The sequence below is a fragment of the Micromys minutus genome (assembly GCF_963924665.1).
Source record: "Micromys minutus genome assembly, chromosome: X".
Classification (NCBI taxonomy): Eukaryota; Metazoa; Chordata; class Mammalia; order Rodentia; family Muridae; genus Micromys; species Micromys minutus.
The window spans coordinates 47047263-47065545 of record NC_137970.1 but is presented as its reverse complement, the minus strand read 5'-3'; the positions used below and the strand labels follow the sequence as shown (position 1 = coordinate 47065545).

At 37.3% G+C, this 18283-nt stretch overlaps 1 protein-coding gene and 1 pseudogene across 2 annotated transcripts in view; one reads left to right on the top strand and one right to left on the bottom strand.

The window, feature by feature from the left end:
- Positions 1-18283, top strand: part of TEX11 (testis expressed 11) — a gene marked incomplete at both ends in the record, with an annotated part of 185322 nt that overhangs the window by 140007 nt on the left and 27032 nt on the right. The window contains one exon of the mRNA XM_080910083.1: positions 2912-2984. Within this exon, the coding sequence (XP_080766209.1) occupies positions 2912-2984 (73 nt within the window). The remainder of the gene's footprint in view (positions 1-2911; positions 2985-18283) is intronic.
- Positions 6532-14781, bottom strand: LOC308415783 (large ribosomal subunit protein uL3-like; annotated as a pseudogene). Its single transcript has 2 exons — positions 14736-14781; positions 6532-7638 (listed from the first exon to the last, which is right to left on the bottom strand). The product of its transcript is annotated as a large ribosomal subunit protein uL3-like (transcript).

Sequence of the window (18283 nt, the reverse complement as noted above, 5' to 3'; positions counted from 1 at the left end):
AGCTATTAAAAACAAGGACATCTGGGACAGAGGCCACATGTTGCTAACAGGGTACTGCTAGTGGAGATTTGTCTCTACAGCCTCTCTAAGCTCTGGAAACCATGTTATGTTATGCTTCTTATGTTTTTAGTCATTTGTCTATTCTCAGATTTCTGATGGAGTTGAAGACGAATTTAGTTTGAAGGCCTATCCAAGATAATTAACTTTGAGAAAACATAGTCATTTAGAATATATTCAAGTCATTTAGAATATTTAGAATATTTAGAAATGTAAGCTGTGTACAACTATTACCAGTTGTACACAGCTTACATTTAAAGGTGAAGTTTTTGCTTTTGTTTTTGTTTTCAAAGTAAATAAAAAAGTGATATGTATATTAAAAAAAAAAAAAAAACAAGGACATCATGTTTTGGAGGCAAATTTACAAGCAATTGGATGGAACTAGAATATATCATCTTGAGTGAGGTAACCCAGACCCAGAAAGTCAAATGTGGTATGTACTTACTTACAAGTGGGTTTTAGCCTTAAAGTACAGGATAACCATGCTACAATCCACAAGCCCAAAGAAGCTACATTCAAACACTGCAGAATATACATTCTTCTCTGCAGGTCATGGAACTTTATCTAAAATTGAACATATACCCGAGTATAAAAAGCAAATCTTAATAAATATAGGACCACTGAAATAATTTTGCATATTGAATCTCCTTAGTGAAATAAAACTACAAATCAACAGCATAAGAACTATAGAGCATTTATGAACCCGCAGAAATGAAGTCACATAATACTGAATGATGAATGAGTCATTGAGGAAATCAAGAAATAAATAAAAGCTCTTTTTCATGGCATCTTCTAGGCCATTGCCCCTGTCAAGATGAATCTACTGACTGTCAGAAACTCATTGAAGTAGACAATGGATACAAACTTTATACTGTCTCTGAGAAGGGCATGACTACAGATAACAATGCTCTAGGTGAACAGTGGAAGAGTAATGTAGTCTAGATCAGTGTAGAAATGAAAAATACAGTTTTCCCATGACTAAAGGTGTCTTGTTCTCCTTGGTTTTAATGTTTATAGAGGTATTGAAATATCTAACTTGTAGCCTTTTTCATTCTTATATTTTCAGTCTGTGTCTTTAGATATAGTGCTCATCAGCTGTAGACAGAACTTAAACTATATTTAAACTAGTGTGGCATTCTGTCTCTTAACATATAGTTTTAACACATTGACACATGCTATTATTTTATAGTTAAACTGCCATTTTATTTTTTGTCTTCTATAGATTCACATATATTTCTTAATTTATGCATGTGTATATCTACATACCTGCATGTGCACTATGTGTATGCAGGTGTCCACAAAGGGCAAAAGAGGGAATTGTAGTTACAAATAGTAGTGAGCTACCTGATATGTGTGCTGGGAACCAGACCTGGGTCCTCTGCAAGAGCACCAAGTGCTCTTAACCACTGGGTCTTAGCACCAGCTCAGACATCTCATGTGCCTTTTATTCTTGATTGCTTACTTTCTCTTGCATATATTTTTAATTCTAGAACTTTTATCTGTATGAATTTATTAATAGAGATATATTTGATGGGCATTCTTATACATTCCTTCTTTAAATGTGGCTTCCTTTAGTTATTTAATTATATAGTAAAATAACTGTTTTGAAATGTATGTTTGCTAAGTTTAACATCTGGGCCTTTACAAAGACATTTCTATTTTTTATGCATATGTTTGCCTGCATATAGTTGGCATTCTTGCCTGGTGGTCTTGGAGACCAGAAATAGGAACTGAAATTACAGACAGTTACAGGAAGCTCTATGAGTGCTGGGAATCAAACCAGGTCCTCTACAAAAATAGTAAATGTTCTTAACTACTTTTATGTCTTGTTTACATTTTGTAACTTTTAGTAAATTGACTAGCCTAGTTCATTGAACTCTATTTTCCCCATAGCATAATGGCTTAATGTTCACTCCACAGTGTGATTCAAGGGGACCATAGTTTATCCTAACCACTGTTTTAGATCTGTGGGCAAGGATAGAAGTGGTTAATTTATATCAGATATTCAGGTCTGAGTAGAAGACTGAGCAAGACTTTCGGTCCTTGGTATTTTGCCCTGTGTCTCTTGGCACGGAAACTGTCCTATAAGCTAACTGACATTAGAACAATTGAGACCAAGCACTTTGAACTTGCCCTGCCCTTGTCCTATAAATACAGTCTCAGTAGAGGAGAATACCAGGCCTCTCACTTGTGCTTGTTCATATTAGAACATTTATAATACAGACCTAGTGGTGCTGAAGTCTAGCAGTCATGGACCTTCTAGGAACCCCAGCCTGTAAACTTAGCCACATCTGATTAAAGCAGCACTTACACCACAGTGACATAAGTATTAAACATGTCGTGATTTGCATATATAGGCTTTCACCATTCTTCCTGATACTCTGGGAGCAATTAAATGCATACCCTCTGGGAAAATTCTATGACTTTATGTGAATGCATTTTGTTTGGTTTTATTGAGAGGAGAGAGAGGAAAGTTTCTGGGCATGAAACCAGTGCCTCACATCAGTAAGCTCTTAACATATATTACGTTACCACATCCCTGCATGATTATTGCTTACGATTTTTATCAGTTACTTTTGTTTTGTTTGGAAGAGTTTATGGAGATCCTCATACTGCTATCCAGGGGAAATATGTTTCTGTATTAAAGAAATCGGTAATGGTCAAGGTTTTCTATTCTCACTTTCTTGGTACAATAAGAACATTTGGAAGGTAGTATTTCTATACTAAATGCAAATATTTGGCTAAACAATGTTTTTATTTTTCTATTAACTATTTTAATGGATGAGATATGAAATTATATTAATTTGGTTAAAGTTCTTTTAGCTTAGAATAATTATTTTCTTTTTCCATATAGTACAAGTTTCTAAGAACGGCACTTGAACAGATTGAGAAATGCAAAATTGTTTGGAATCTCCTGAAACAAACAGGTACAATGGGAAATAGACTTGCTAACACATTTACAAAGTGAATTTATGCTGAGGACATAGGTCAGTAAGTACAGTGCTAGCCTAGTGTGCATGAGGTCCTAGGTTTAATTCCCAGTAGCATAGACACAAGTGAGTTTATAATTTGAATAATAAATTCACTAGAAACTTTGGCTAACAGAAATTTGCACTCTACTTCATAACCAGTAACATAATTTCTTTAGAATTTTTCCATAGTGTATGTTAGAATTTTGACTCCATACTAGTAGTGAGAATAATACTTAGTTTCTAAGAAAGTATAATATTAAACTTAAAAACAAGCCATTATTGGCAAACATGATGTCATTACTCTTATATCATTAGAGTTCACTTTAATCATTACCAGTAGACTTCAAATCAAATAGTATATACTGCTAAGTTTTGTGATTATCAAACTTGTTATAAGTCAATAGAATACCTTCTTTCTGTTTCCTTAGTAGATTTTTGGCTTTTAGATTTTGTTCATATTTTATAATTTTTTCGAGTCAATGGATATTGAGTCAAATTATATGGTTTGTCAGACTCTAAAGAAATCATCGTGTTTTTTTAAACTATGAGTATAATGAATTATAATAATAGAATCTTAGAATTAAATCAAAATAGCTTTTCTAGAATAAAACCACAGTCTGTCAGTATTTTAATATGTGGACGAATTATGTTTAATGGGATTTAGAGATTATTGGCCTGTTGTTTCCTTTTTTGTGCATATGTGATATCTTTGACAGATTTTAGTAATTAGAGTTGAACATAAACCTCTAAGATTTAATTTGTTTTTTAATCTATGATAGCCATTTAAATAAATAAGAACAACAAAGGTCAAAATAAAAAGACCTATAACATACCAACTATAGAAAACAAACCCTGACAGTACCTGAAAACATATGCTGCATCTTAGGAACAAGAACATGTCTTGTTTTCTGTGTGCTTTTTTTCAATAGCTACAGGACTAATTTTAATAAAGATCTGAATATATCGTAAGACATAAAATTATCTGATAATTAAACAAAAAATAGAAGTTAGTAACTGAATAAAAAACATGAGTATTTTTAAAAACAAAATTAAAAGGTATCTGAAAACTACCTTATTCTAGGATGGTAAGGAAGAATTTCTGGAGAGCACAAAGATGAACATGTAGGCAGGAAAGAGGATATCTGTGAAGGTGGCTGTGAAGAGTATAGATGCCATACAGGAGTTGAAGAGGAAGAGGAAAAACAAAGTAGGAAAGTGAAAAGAGGCAGCAGGAAACGGATGTTGGGGGAAATGATTAAGACACACAAAGATCAAAAACTGCTCAGTACTAGGGGTATTTCTCAATGATTGCTTTAAAAATAAAGCAGGACACTCAACCCACCCAAAGAGCCAAAAAATATTTCCTGTGACCTTCCATCTACCGTTGAGTCCCTGTGAGTAATCTATGACTTAGCTAAGGGTCTTTACCCCAAGAAAATTGCGAGTACTGTTAGATTTTCATGTAAGATGTTTTTAAAAGACTCTTCCTGTGAAATAGATAGCTATGATATGTGAGTCAGGTCTCCATAGATACCAATTATTTTGAGAGAAAAAAAGGAAAAAAGAAAAACTCCATACTAGAATCTAAAAGGCTGGAGCATTGCTTAGAGCAAAATACATAGTCTCACTTATCTTAATTAATAAAAGTATAGCAGAATGCTAGCTGTTCCTCCAAAATCCTGTCTTCTCTCCAGGAATGCAACTATACATGCAAGGGATGAAGATAGAGCTCAGATGATGTATACAATCATGCATCATACATAGCTTAATAGTGTAGCAGTTAAAATAGATAGCCATGTGATGGAGATGGCTGCCGTGTACACCTTTAATCTTAATATTCAGGACACTCTATGTGTTCAAGGCCAATCTGGTTTACAGAGCAAGTTCCAGGAAAGCCAGGATGCTGATGAAGATGTGGAGAAAGAGAAACACTTCTCCATTGTTGGTAGGATCTCAAGCTGGTACGACCACTGTGAAAATCTGTCTGGAGGTTCCTCATAAAATTGGACATAGTGCTACCTGAGGACCCAGCTATACCACTCCTGGGCATACATACCCAAAAGATGCTCCAACATATAAAAAGTACACATGCTCCACCATGTTCATAGCAGCCTTATTTATAATATCCAGGAGCTGGAAAGAACCCAGATGTCTTTCAGTAGATGAATAGATACAGAAAATGTGTTACCTTTGCACAATGGAGTACTACTCAGCTATTAACAACAATGACTTCATGAAATTCTTAGGCAAATGGATAAAACTAGAAAATATCATCCTGAGTGAGGTAACCCAATCACAAAAGAACACACATGGTATGCACTCACCGATAAGTGGATATTAGCCCAAAGGCTTGGATTACCCAAGATACAATTCACAGACCACACGAAGCTCAAGAATAAGGAAGACCAATTGTGGATGCTTCAATCCTTCTTAGAAAGGGGAACAAAAATATTCACAGGAGGAAATATGGAGACAAAGTTTGGAGCAGAGACTGAAGGAAAGGCTATTCAGAGACTGCCCCACCTGAGGATCCATCCCATATACAGCTACCAAACCCAGACAATGTTGCTGATGCCCAGAAGTGCATACTGACAGGAGCCTGATATAGCTGTCTCCTGAGAGGCTCTACCAAAGAGCAACAGATACAGAGGTGGATGCTTGCAGCCAACCATTGAACTGAGAACAGGTTCACTAATAGAGGAGTTAGAAAAAGGACTGGAGAAGCTGAAGGGATTTGCTACCCCATAAGAACAGCATCAACTGACCAGAGCCCCCAGGGACTAAACCACCATCGAAAGAATACTCATGGATGGACCCATGGCTCCAGTTGCATATGTAGCAGAGGATGGCCTTGTTTGGCATCAATGGAAGGAGAAGCCCTTGGTCCTGCTAAGGCTTGATGCCCCAGTGCAGGAGAATGTCAGGGAACGGAGGCAGGAAGAGGTAAGTAGATAAGTGGGGGAGCACCCTAATGGAAGCAGGGAGGATGGGATAGGGGATTTCCAGAGGGGAAACTGGGAAAGGGGATAACATCTGAAATGTAAATAAAATAATCTAATAAAAGAAAGTATGCTGCCTTTCTCCCCATCGTTGGGTAATCTATGGCTCTTTCGTGTATATGTTTGTATGTGTATGTATGCTTACATATATAATCAGTAGGGAATATCAAATGAATAACATACTAAGATACTACTAAACACATTTAAACTGCCAAATCCAAAACACTGGCAAAGACAAATCCCAGTGACAGTACAAAGTAAGAGAACTAACATATTACAGATAGAAATGTGATATAGCCACTTTGGAAATTTGGAGCTTCTTTAAAAATTAAACTTTATCTTACCAGTATGACTCAAAAATTGTACTATTTTGTATTTACCCAAATGAGGTAAAAACTTATGATCACACAAGAACTTTTATTGTTTATGGAAGCTTTATTCTTTTTTTAATTGGAAACATTTTATTGATAAGATCCCACCAGCTGCACAAAGTATTCCTGGAATCAAACACCTTCCTCCTTGGCAATGCGATCTTTCTTGAGTGGTCCCATGAAGCCTTTCTTCTCCTCCATGGTCTGAAAATGACCATGGCCAAACTTGGAAGTGATGTCAATGAACTTCAGGTCAATCTTCTCCAGAGCCTGTCTTTTGCTCTGAACCAGCAAGGACTTTCGAAGAGTAAGTTCTCTATTCTTGGTTCCCACCAAACATCCTTTGAGCATGATGAAGTCATTGGTCACCTCACCATAATGTACAAAGCCACCTAGTGGGTTGATGCTTTTGTCAGACAGGTCATAGTCAGTAGATGCATTGCTCTTGATCAGTTTATCATCCTTGATGAGGTAGCCTTGACCAATCTTATAAATCTTCTTGTTAATCTCTGTTTGGTGATGGTAGCCTTTCTTCCCAGCTCGAGCCACAGAGAAGGCTACATGGGCAGAATGCCAGGCTCCCATGCTCCAATTCAGGCAACTTTGTGCAGACCTCGATGGGTCTTTCAAGGCAGTTTCTTTGTATGCCAACCACTTGTCACCCCTTTGTGCCCTTTGCCTTTTGTCACTCCGATGAGGTCAATCATCTCATCCTGCCTGAACACCTGGTTCACAGGAACCTGATACTTCAGCCTCTCTCGGGCTCAGTCCAGCTTCTCAGCCATAGTGCCCCTATTCAGCTGGATCTCCATCAAATGTGCCTTCTTCTGGCAAGACGCATCTGAGTGTGGGCAATTATGTGGATGACCTGACAGTACTTCTTCACTCTGTTCAAGTCCTTCTCCAGCTGTTCCTTAACATTTCTTACAGTATTTGGTGAAAGCCTTTTTAGATTTGTGCCAGTTCCTATAGAAATGCCCTCAATGTCATCACTGACATACTCAGCAAATACAGTCTTAAAGCTCTGGAGGCCTCATGGGGTTTCTACATATCCCACAATGCCCACAACCACCATGGGTGGGGTTTCCACAATGGTTACAGCCTCCACGATTTCTTTCTTGTTCACCTTAGATCCTGGCCTGTCAACTTCCCGGACAATGTGAGTCATGCCAGCCTTGTACCCTAGAAAGGCAGTGAGTTGGACAGGCTTGGAATGGTCATCCTTAGGGAAGCTCTTCACTTTCCGCCACGCATCACCAATAGAGTGGAAGGTTTATTCTTAATTATCCAAATTTAAAATCACCTAATATATTCTTTAATATAGGTGTATTTATCACTAAAATGTGGTACATTTCATATACAGAACATGATTAAGCACTAAAAAGATATGAGATATCAAGCCAGAAAATGACATAGAGAAATCTTAAATGCATTCTACTAGGTAAAGCTAGTCTTAAGACTACATTAAAAATCTTGTCATTGTAACTCTATGGTATTCTGGGAAAGGCAAAATTATGGAAAGAGAGAGAAAAAAATCAGAGATTGCCCGTGAGCTAAAGAACACATATAGTATGCATAAGAACATACTTATAGAACACTGATAAGTTGATATTAGCCCAAAAGCTGGAAATACCCAAGATTCAATCCACAGACCACATGAAACTCAAGAAGTTGGAAGAACAAAGAGTGGATGTTCCAGTCCTTCTTAGAAGGGGTAACAAAATATTCACAGGAGGAAATATGGAGACAAAGTATGGAGTAGAGACTGAAGGAAGGGCCATCCAGAGACTGCCCCCTGGGGATCCATCCCATATACAGTCACCATCCCAGACAATATTGTAGATGCCAAGAAGTGCATGCTGACAGGTGCTGATAAAGCTGTCTCCTGAGAGGCTATCCCAGAGCCTGAAAAATAGAGTCAGATGCTCTAAACCAAACCATTGTACCGAGAACACGGTCCCCAATGGAGGAGTTAGAAAACGGAATGAAGGAACTAAAGGGATTGAAACCCAAAAAGGAAGAACAACAATATCAACCAACTGGACCCCCCCCCTCAGAGTTCCCAGAGACTAAACCACCAACCAAAGAGTACACATGGAGGTACCCATGGCTCCAGCTGCATATGTAGCAGAGGATGGACTTACTGGGCATCAAAAAAAGGAGAGGCCCTTGGCCTGTGAAGGCTCAATACCCCACTGTAGAGGAATGCCAGGGCGGGGAGATGGGAGGGAGTGGGTGGGTGGGGAAACACTCTTATAGAGGTGGGAGGGAGATTGGATTGGGGGATTCCAGAGGGAAAACCAGGAAAGGGGATAACATTTGAAATGTAAGTAAAGAAAATATCCAATAAAAAAAGAAGAAGACAGCATGAATATGTAGATGAGAGTTCCCTGAAAAGAAAAATATTTGTATGACCTGACAGTTGTGGATAGGTATCATCATACATTTACCAGAGCCTATAAAATATACAACACAGCAGGAGCTCTAAAGCAAACCATTTGCTTTGGTTGAAACTTATGTATCAGTGCTGGTTCAGCATTTGTAACTAATGCATCAAGTGGAGATAGTTTGGGAGGAGTTAAGGGAACCCTCTGTGTTTTGATCTCAATTTTGATAAACTAAAATTTGAACCTAAAGATGCTTTAATAATAATTCAGAGGTGATGAGATGGCTCAGCAGGTAAAGGCATCAGCTGCCCAAACTTAAGACCTGAGTTCAATCCCTGCAATCCTATAAGGTGGAAGGAGAGAACTGACTCCCATAAGGCAATCTTTAACCTCCATGTATGCATGGTGGCACACACAAATAAAATGTAAGAAGCTTAAAACTCATTGAAAAACTGCTAGGAAATGGCTTCGTATATTATATTCTATTTTGAACCATTTTTTTGAAATGTGATAATATTTTCATGGTGTAAATTTAAGTATCACTTTGTTTCTAAAATGTTCTATATAATTTTTTGAATATGTGTTTTTACTCTATTATTTTTATTTTCTTCTGTGCCAGTTGGCATATTTTGGGTTTCTTTTTTTTAACAATTCTCTATCTACCAATCATGTTTGGCTATTATCTTAAATATCTCTACATTTAAAATTTTTCATTTTCAAGCAGATGTCAAAATTTTGTTTAACTCATTAATAAGGGAACTGTTAAGTTTTTACATGTGGCTCAAAAAAAAAAAAAAAAAAACCCACACAATTTAGAAAATTGAAGTAGAGGCTGACTGGATGGATCCATGGTTAAGAACACTGACTGTTCTTTCAGAGGACCTGGGTTCTGGTTCTATTCTTAGCCCACACAACCTTAGTAAGTCCCAGGGGCTCTGCAAGCATCAGGCACATGAGTGGTATTAATTAAATTATTTTAAAATACATTTATGAATAAACAAAACTAATGAGTTTTCAATTTTTCTCTCCATGTCAGAACACTCCTCATTCTTTACACAATATTAACTCATTAATAAGTTTCCTATGACTTGTTGAATTAAAAATAATCAGAATCCATTTAAGTAGAGATATCTCTGAAGGGTACATTAGATAGGGCACTTGGTAATTTCATTTTCCTCCTTCACAGTCTTTCACAATTTTTCTTAGCTGTGTCCCATTCACTCTCCTCATCTATGGTCTTGAGAGCCGCAGAGAAACTGTACTCTTGCTCACAAACCACTGATTACATAGACACAACATAACTGGTATATTAACTAAACAGACCTCTTTACTAGGCATGATAACACATACCTTTAGTTTAAACACTCTGGAGGCAGAGACAGGTAGATCCTGTGAGTTGCAGGAAAGACAGGGCTATATAGTGAGATCCTACCTTAAAAACAAGCAAACAAGTAGAAGTCCTTAAATTTACATTGCAAGTTTAATGGTATATAACACTAACCAACTACTAAGGCCACTTCTGAGTAGAAGCGCTTATAGGGAATCTTGGGATCGATTCCTGACACCCTTATAAGCTATTATAAAACTAGGTAATGAACTCCAAGAAATATTGTCAGATGTCACTTTTCATGCTTATGAATTTGAGGAAGTCCTTTCTCAAGAACATATGAATTTACCAAGCTTTCTGAAAGTAAACTTTCTCTTTTAAGAGCCTATAAGAGACTGAGGTCAGACAAGGCAGACAAGCCAGAACAATATATCCTACAGACAGTCAACAACTTTGGGATAGCCCCTGTTCCAGTTGTTTGGGACCCATGTGAAGACCAAGCTGCACTTCTGTTATATATAATAGGGGAGGCTTAGGTCCAGCCCATGTATGCTCTTTGGTTAGTGGTTCGGTCTTTTGAGATCCCCAAAGCTCTATGTGAGTTGACTCTGTTGGTCTTCCTGTGGAGTTCCTGTGCCATTTGGGACCCTAAAATCCTTCCTCCTACTGTTCCAAGAGTTCCAAGCTCCATCCACTGTTTGGCTGTGGGTGTCTGCATCTGTTTCAGTCTGCTGGGTAGCAGAGTATTATTAATAGTGTCAGGGACTGGTACTTGCCCATGGGAAGGACCAGTTCCCTCTTTCCATTGACCTCCAATATCTAGTCTGTTTCCACGTTTTAGAAAGATTCAACCATCTTTCCTCGTGTCTCCTTGTTATTTGGCTTCTTTGGGTTTGTTGATCATAGTATGGTTATCCTGTACTTTATGGCTAATATCTACTTGTTGGGCTGCGTGCCTGCCTCACCACTGGGATATGGAGTGCTACCAGCAGCATGTCTGTTGCTCAGAGAAAGCAGAACCCAATCCTAGATGGGGGTCTCAGCCTGTATTTCCCTGAGGAAGAAACAGCGAGGGCTGGGACAAATGTGGTTCTCAATTTCCTGTGTACCCAGATGCTACTGAGGACCTCAAGCAATTGAGAATGGTGGTTTCTAGACTCCTGCATTTGAGGAGTTGGTAACAAGGGTCCCCTGGTCTGGCTGTAAGAATGGAGGGGCTGGACAAGAGGCATTCTCCAAGAGATTTAGGGGTTGCCCTTTACGACAAAGCTCCCCCTGTCCCCACTCTGTGGTGATCCTTGATGAAGGAAACGGTCCTTGCTTGTCCAAACTGGTTTATTGTTATGGTGGGTGTTGAATGCATATGTCTTACTTGGGGTGAAAAGGGGATTAAATACCTCTTGCAGGAATGGATGCCCAGGAAGGGAAGCTCATTGGCTAAACACTCTGGGCCTATTTAGATACCTAATTGGCATGGAGAACTCTAGGTTTATATGCCATGAGATTGGTTGTTATGGTCCTCTCGATGAGGTGTCACAATTACGTATTCAAGACAGATAGACTCTGTCTAGGAGCTGTTTCTAACACCTGCCATTCTCAACTATGAAAATTCCCTGGGGATTTTGAACCTGCTTTTTACTTTATCAGGTCTCCTGTCTGGTGGCACCATCCACTTGCTCCACATCCACTTATAAATGAGTATATACCATGCATGTTATTTTGTGTCTGGGTTACCTCACTCAAAATGTTATTTTCTAGTTTCATCTACCTTCCTGCAAAATTCATGCCTTTTTTTTTTTTTTTTTTTTGGCTGAATAATATTCCATTGTGTAGATTACCACATTTTCTGTATCCATTCTTCAGTTGAGGGACATGTAGGTTGTTTCTAGTTTCTGACTATTACAAATAAGGCTGCTACGATAAGGAAAGTGTCCTTGCTATATATTGAAGCATCTTTTGGGTAAATGCCCAGAAGTGGTATAGCTGGGTCTTGAAATAAATTCCTCATCTTCTGAGAAACTGTCAGATTGATTTCCAGAGTGGTTGTACAAGTTTGTACTCCCACCAGCAGTGGAGGAGTGTTCTCCTTGCTTCACAGCTTGGTCAGTATGTGCTGTCCTTTGAGTTTTATATTAGCCATTCTGATGGGTGTAAGGTGAAATCTCGGGGTTGTTTTGATTTGAATTTCCTTGATTATTATGTTTTTAATATCTGAAGAATTTGTAGTGATATCCACTTTTAAATTACTAGTATTGAGGTAAATGGTGTTTTGAGATTTCCTTGATCCATCTCTTAAGATGTGTAGCAACTGTATTAATCATATTAATCACCACCACCCCCCCCCCCAAAAAAAGTATGACTTTGCTGACTTTGTATTTTCTGTTTTGTATGTTTGTTTTCTATTTCACTGTTTTCTGCTGTTGTTATTGTTATGGTCTCCCTTCTACCTTTTTCTTGACAGTCCCTAAACTCATGATCTTGCTGCAGCCTCCCAAGTGCTAGGATCATAAACTTTTTCCACAAAGCCTTTCTCTACTTGCTTTGAGTTGAATAACGTGGAGAAGTCTGAGGAACATATTTAACAACTTCTGGCCTCCACACACATGCACCTACCTACACATATATACCTGCACGTGCCCCATACACACACACACACACACACACACACACACACACACACAATAAAGGTGGCTTTTAAATAGCTTTATTCCAGTAAATTTGACCATAGACAAAAATGAGTAAGTTCCTTCAAAACTGTTTTCTTTTTTCCTGATACATCAGAATTGACCCAAAGAGAAACAATCTGAATGACCTAGTTCCAAATGTTTTGAATAGTTGTGCACCTGTTAAAGAAATGAAATTTTAGAGTTGGAGAGATGGCTCAGCGGTTAAGAGCACTGACTGCTACATATGCAACTGGAGCCATGGGTCCCTCCATGTGTACTCTTCGGATGGTGTTTTAGTCCCTGTGAGCTCTGGGTTGGGGGGTGGTCTGGTTGGTTGATAACATTGTTCTTCCTGTGGTGTTGCAAACCACTTCAGCTCCTTCAGTCCTTTCTCTGTTGAATGGCATTGTCTGGCATCAATAGGAGGAGAAGCTTTTGGTCCTGTGAAGGCTTGCTTCCCCAGTGTAGAGGAATGCTAGGGTACTGAGGTGGGAGTGGGTGGAAGTGGGAGCATCTTCATGGAAGCAAGGGGACTGGGGAGGGGTGATAGGAGTAGGGGAAAGGAGATAACATTTGAAATATAAACACATAAAATATCCATTAAAAAGTTTTTGTTTTGCTTTGTTTTGTTTTGTTTTGTTTTGTTTTAAGAGCACTGACTGTTCCTCCAAAGGTCCTGAGTTCAATTCCCAGCAACCACATGGTGGCTCACAACCATCTGTAATGGGATCCAATGCCCTTTTCTGGTGTGTCTGAAGACAGCTACAATGTACTTATATAAATATTTTTTAAAACTTAAAAAAGAAATGAAATCTTAACTATTCCATTAGCAGATTCTCCCAGGCATATTAAATAATTGCAATCTTGTATGAATAGCTCTTCCCCACCCCTAGACAAAAAAAAACTGTTGCATGCATACATATGTACATGCAATAATCATAATTAAAAAAGAGTTTATCAGTCTGAGAATGGAGGGAGGACTTGACAGGAGTAGAGGGAACATGGCCACAATGTGCTAAGGGAAGGGAAAAGAGGAGAAATGTGGTTTAATTCTATTTTGATTTAAAACATATAAAAATACATAAGTGACACATTGATCTTATGGGGCTACCATGACGCTGATGTCAAAATCAGGAAAGAGTATCCATCACAAAATAAAACAAGACAAGCAAACAAAACTATCTTTATCTTGAATGATAGGTACAGAAGTCCCTCTCCCACAAAAATTAAGAAGTTTAATTCAGTGGTATACAAGCAGAATAATTTATGACCAATTAGTATTTGGTTAAAGAATTCAACAATGTAAAAGGTAGTGTACATTAAACAAAGAAAGGAGGAAATGTGCTCATCTCAATGAAAAGAGAAGCATGAAAGAAAAATGTAATACCCACTCTTGATGAAAATTATGCAGTAAACTAAGACTGGAAAATGATATCTTCACTGACAAATATTACCAATATTACTCATTAATTAAATTTTTATGATGGGATGTGAAGAATTCCCCACCTTGTGTCAAGAAATGAGATATGTGCTATCATTGCTTCCACCCAACAGCATGCTGGAATGGTTCCAGGCCTCTAATTTCACATTTTGGGTTTAACTGATCACGTGCTCCTGGCTGGCTCCTAATAACCGTCTATGATCATTTTGATATAAGACCATTTTCAAAGCTTTGCTAGACTCTTTCTTTGTAGGGCCAAATACTCAAAAAATTAATTTCTTTGGTTCTGTTTTTCAACTTCTAGCCATTTACATCTCTCTTTTTCTATCTCTTTTAGTAGTATACTGTCAATCAGACTTCCTGGAAGTATAGTTCTCACTCATATAGGTCATTGGATTTCTATGGGCAGATTTTTTTTTTTTAACCACTCAACTTTAATTTGCCCAACCTGGCCTGAACTTTCACTTTTTTGCTTCTGTCTCTTGAGTGCTGGGATCAGATGTGTACCACCATACCTGACTCTTGGCCTTCATTTTCTGTATTGGAGAGTGGAAGAAACATTCTCTGCCCTGGATATATTTGGTTGGGAATTCTGCCTCTCTAAAGAGATTGTAAACATGGAACTGTTTCTATATGCCATGACTTTGAAGGTGTCATAGAGAACTGACCAATCTGCCCTTCCTAGGATATGTCCATCTAATTCCAACAGGAACACAGAAAGTAAACTGAAATGGATAAATGAACTGTGATACACCTTTGCAAGGAAGTACTATTCAGTGGTAAGCTGGTATTAAATGTATTTTGCTAAGTTAAAAATTGCCAGACTAGGCTTCAATAGGAGAGACCCTTGGTCCTGTGAAGGCTCATTTCCCCAGTGTAGGGGAATGCCAGGGTGTTGAGGTGGGAGTTGGGGAGGAGGCATGAGAGAGGGAACTGGGAAAGGGGATAACAGTTTAAATATAAATACATAAACTATTCAATAAAAATTGCCAGACTATATCTGTATAAATTATATGGATATAATCACATTTGTTTGACATCCTGGAATAAATAAAAAAAATATAGGAAACAAAAATAACTTGTGATGGCCAGAGATTTTAAATGAAATGAACTCACTATAAAGAGACAATATAAGAAATGAAATAGGACAAAGGAATGTTTGTAAGGAGCTGTGATAGTATACACACGTTTACATATGAATATATTATTAAAACCCATATAACTATATACCATAAAAAGTAAGAACTAACTAGCTAAGAACTTTGATTTTCATTGGGATATTGCTTAGCAATTATATACATTTTTATATGTATAGTCATTTCTATTATGGTATATGACATGTGTTATTAAAAATGGTTCTATCATGAAAATGTGTATGATAAATTCTAAGATGCTGTGGAGAAAATTAGGTTAAGAATATACATGAGAACTTAAAAACATTTTATAAAGATAACAACCAATTAAAATTATAGTTTGGTATATGCTAAGTGACTAAAATACATCAATACTATAATAAATATGCCATTTTGGCTGGAAATAAACCTGATGGCTGTTTGTGGAAGATGATATCAAAGGGATTGCAGCTTGTGAAATAGGAAGTAATGGAAAGAGGGGTGTCTGAACTTCAGGGGAAGTTGTATCAGTAGTCATAGACATGCAGTGTACTGAGGTGGCTGATACAAATCTGAGTTGTGCACTTCCATGTGTTTTATGTATTCTTATAGAGCATAGTACAGCTAGGTGTAGTTCTCTGCATTCATCAACTACTTTACATAGAAATTGGAACATAAGCAAACATTTAATTTACATTGTATGTGTGTAAATGATCCCTGATATACCAATCATGTTAGAGCAAATTGAAACTTTCAAAAATATTGTGCATATGTTTATGTGCAGATGCATAAGCACACAGGCACACTGATAATGTGGTTTTCATTATCTGTGTTTTATTTTCATTGATACTGGAAAAAGTTAAAGTGATTTGGTATGGTTAGTAGATATATTCCATTTTACAAAATGAATTATATTTCTGTATTCTAGGAAAATATGATTGCAAAAGCCCTTTAAAATATCACTTTAAGTAACATCAAAATCCATTAAATGTATAAAAATTAAACAATAAGGAAAGATGTAAAAGACCTCTACACGGACATTCTTAAAACACTAGAGAAATTTAAAGACCTAAATAAATGAAGTTTTGTGTGTGTGTGTGTGTGTGTGTGTGTGTGTGTGTGTGTACACATACTATGTATAATGTTTATGGGCTATAAAAGTCAGTATTATCAAGTTTTCTCTAATTTGATCCATAGACTTAAAGAATCCCAGTGAAAATCCCAGCTGATTCAATTGCAGATACTGGCAGGTTAATATGAAAATCTTTATGAAGATGCAATGGGCAATTGTGAAAAAGATAGGTAGAATTCTAGAACTTAAATCCCCCAACAAAGAATCCAGAAAAGAATCTGGAAATAGACCCACAAATAGTGATTTTTATTTGCAACAATGTATCTAATACTTTACAACAGGGAAAGGGCTGTTGTGTTGCTCTTGTTTTATATTGAAATGTTAGGATAATTTTATGTAAATAAATATTGGAGAACATTAACCTTGATCCCCCTTTATACCACACACACACACACACACACAACATTGAATTGAGATAGGCTGAGCACATTGGCACATTCTATAATCAAAGCTACTTAGGAGGCTGAGGCAGGAAGACCACTTAAGATCATGAATTCAAGGCCATCCTTGGCAATATTGGGTAAGATTCAGTCTCAGAAGATGAAGTATTGTAGTGTAAATCAGTAAGATTTCTAAGAAAAATTGTAGAGGAATATTGTTATGACCTTGGGAATGCAAATTATGAGCCATATAAGAAAATAACAATAAAATACCCTTTGCTACAATTAAGAACTTCAGATTGTCAAACCTGGCAGTGGTGACATAAAACTTTAATCCCAGTATTTGGGAAGGAGAGGCAGATCTCTGAGTTTGAGGTCAGCCTGGTCTACAGAGCAAGTTCCAGGACATCCAGGACCACACAGAGAAACCCTGTCTTGAAAAACGGAACAACAACAAAAAAGGGAACTTCAGATTGTCAAAAGCTACCACTGGAAAAAATGTAAATCACAAATAGGAAAAAAATACGTAAATTTGACATATTTCAGACTACATAAAAAACAAGATAACCCAATACAAAATAGGCAAAAGAATTACATAGAAACATCACAAGAGAAAATATTCAAGTAGTCAGTAAGTAATAGAAAAAATACATGATATCATTATTCATCAAGGAAATATAAATTAGAAGTAAAATATGATGCTACTATGTATTGATAACCCTCTGTTGTGCTAACATGCCATGACATGGCCATAAGAAACTTAGAGGAGAAAAGGTTATATTTGGGATTAAATGTCCAAGGGGATACTGCCCATCATGGTGAAGAAAGCATGGCAACAGGTAGGACATTCCTGTCAGCAGAAGTGGGAAGCTGTCTGATCAAATTTTCATCCTCATACAAGAAGCAGAGAGAAAGAGCAGGAAGTAAGGCAAGACTTTAAACCGTTGAAGCCTGTCCTCACTAATATACTTTCTCTACAAGGCTTCATTTCCTAAACGTTCCATGAACTATCCCAAACAGTACCACCAACTAGAGATTAAGTGTTCAATTTCATGAGCTCATGGAAGACATTTCTTATTCAAACCACCATACATTGCATACAAATTGAAGAACAAAATAACAATTGTTGGGTCAGCTAGATGGCTCAATGGGTAAAACCACTTGCTTCACAACCATGTAAGTTCAGTGAACTGGATTCAGTCTCCAGGACCTATGGAAAGGTAGAGAAAACTAAATGTACAAATTTGTCTTCTCACCCTCATGTGCACACCAAGGCATGCATGCCCCACCTATGTGATAATAAATTTTAAAAGGCTTTTTATTTTTTAATACAGACTATTTTAAAGATGAGGAGTACAGCTGGAAGGTATGCCATTGGAAAATACACTTTGGAGAACTGTTTAGTGGTATCTCCTAAAGCCCCATCTCTCTCTCTCTCT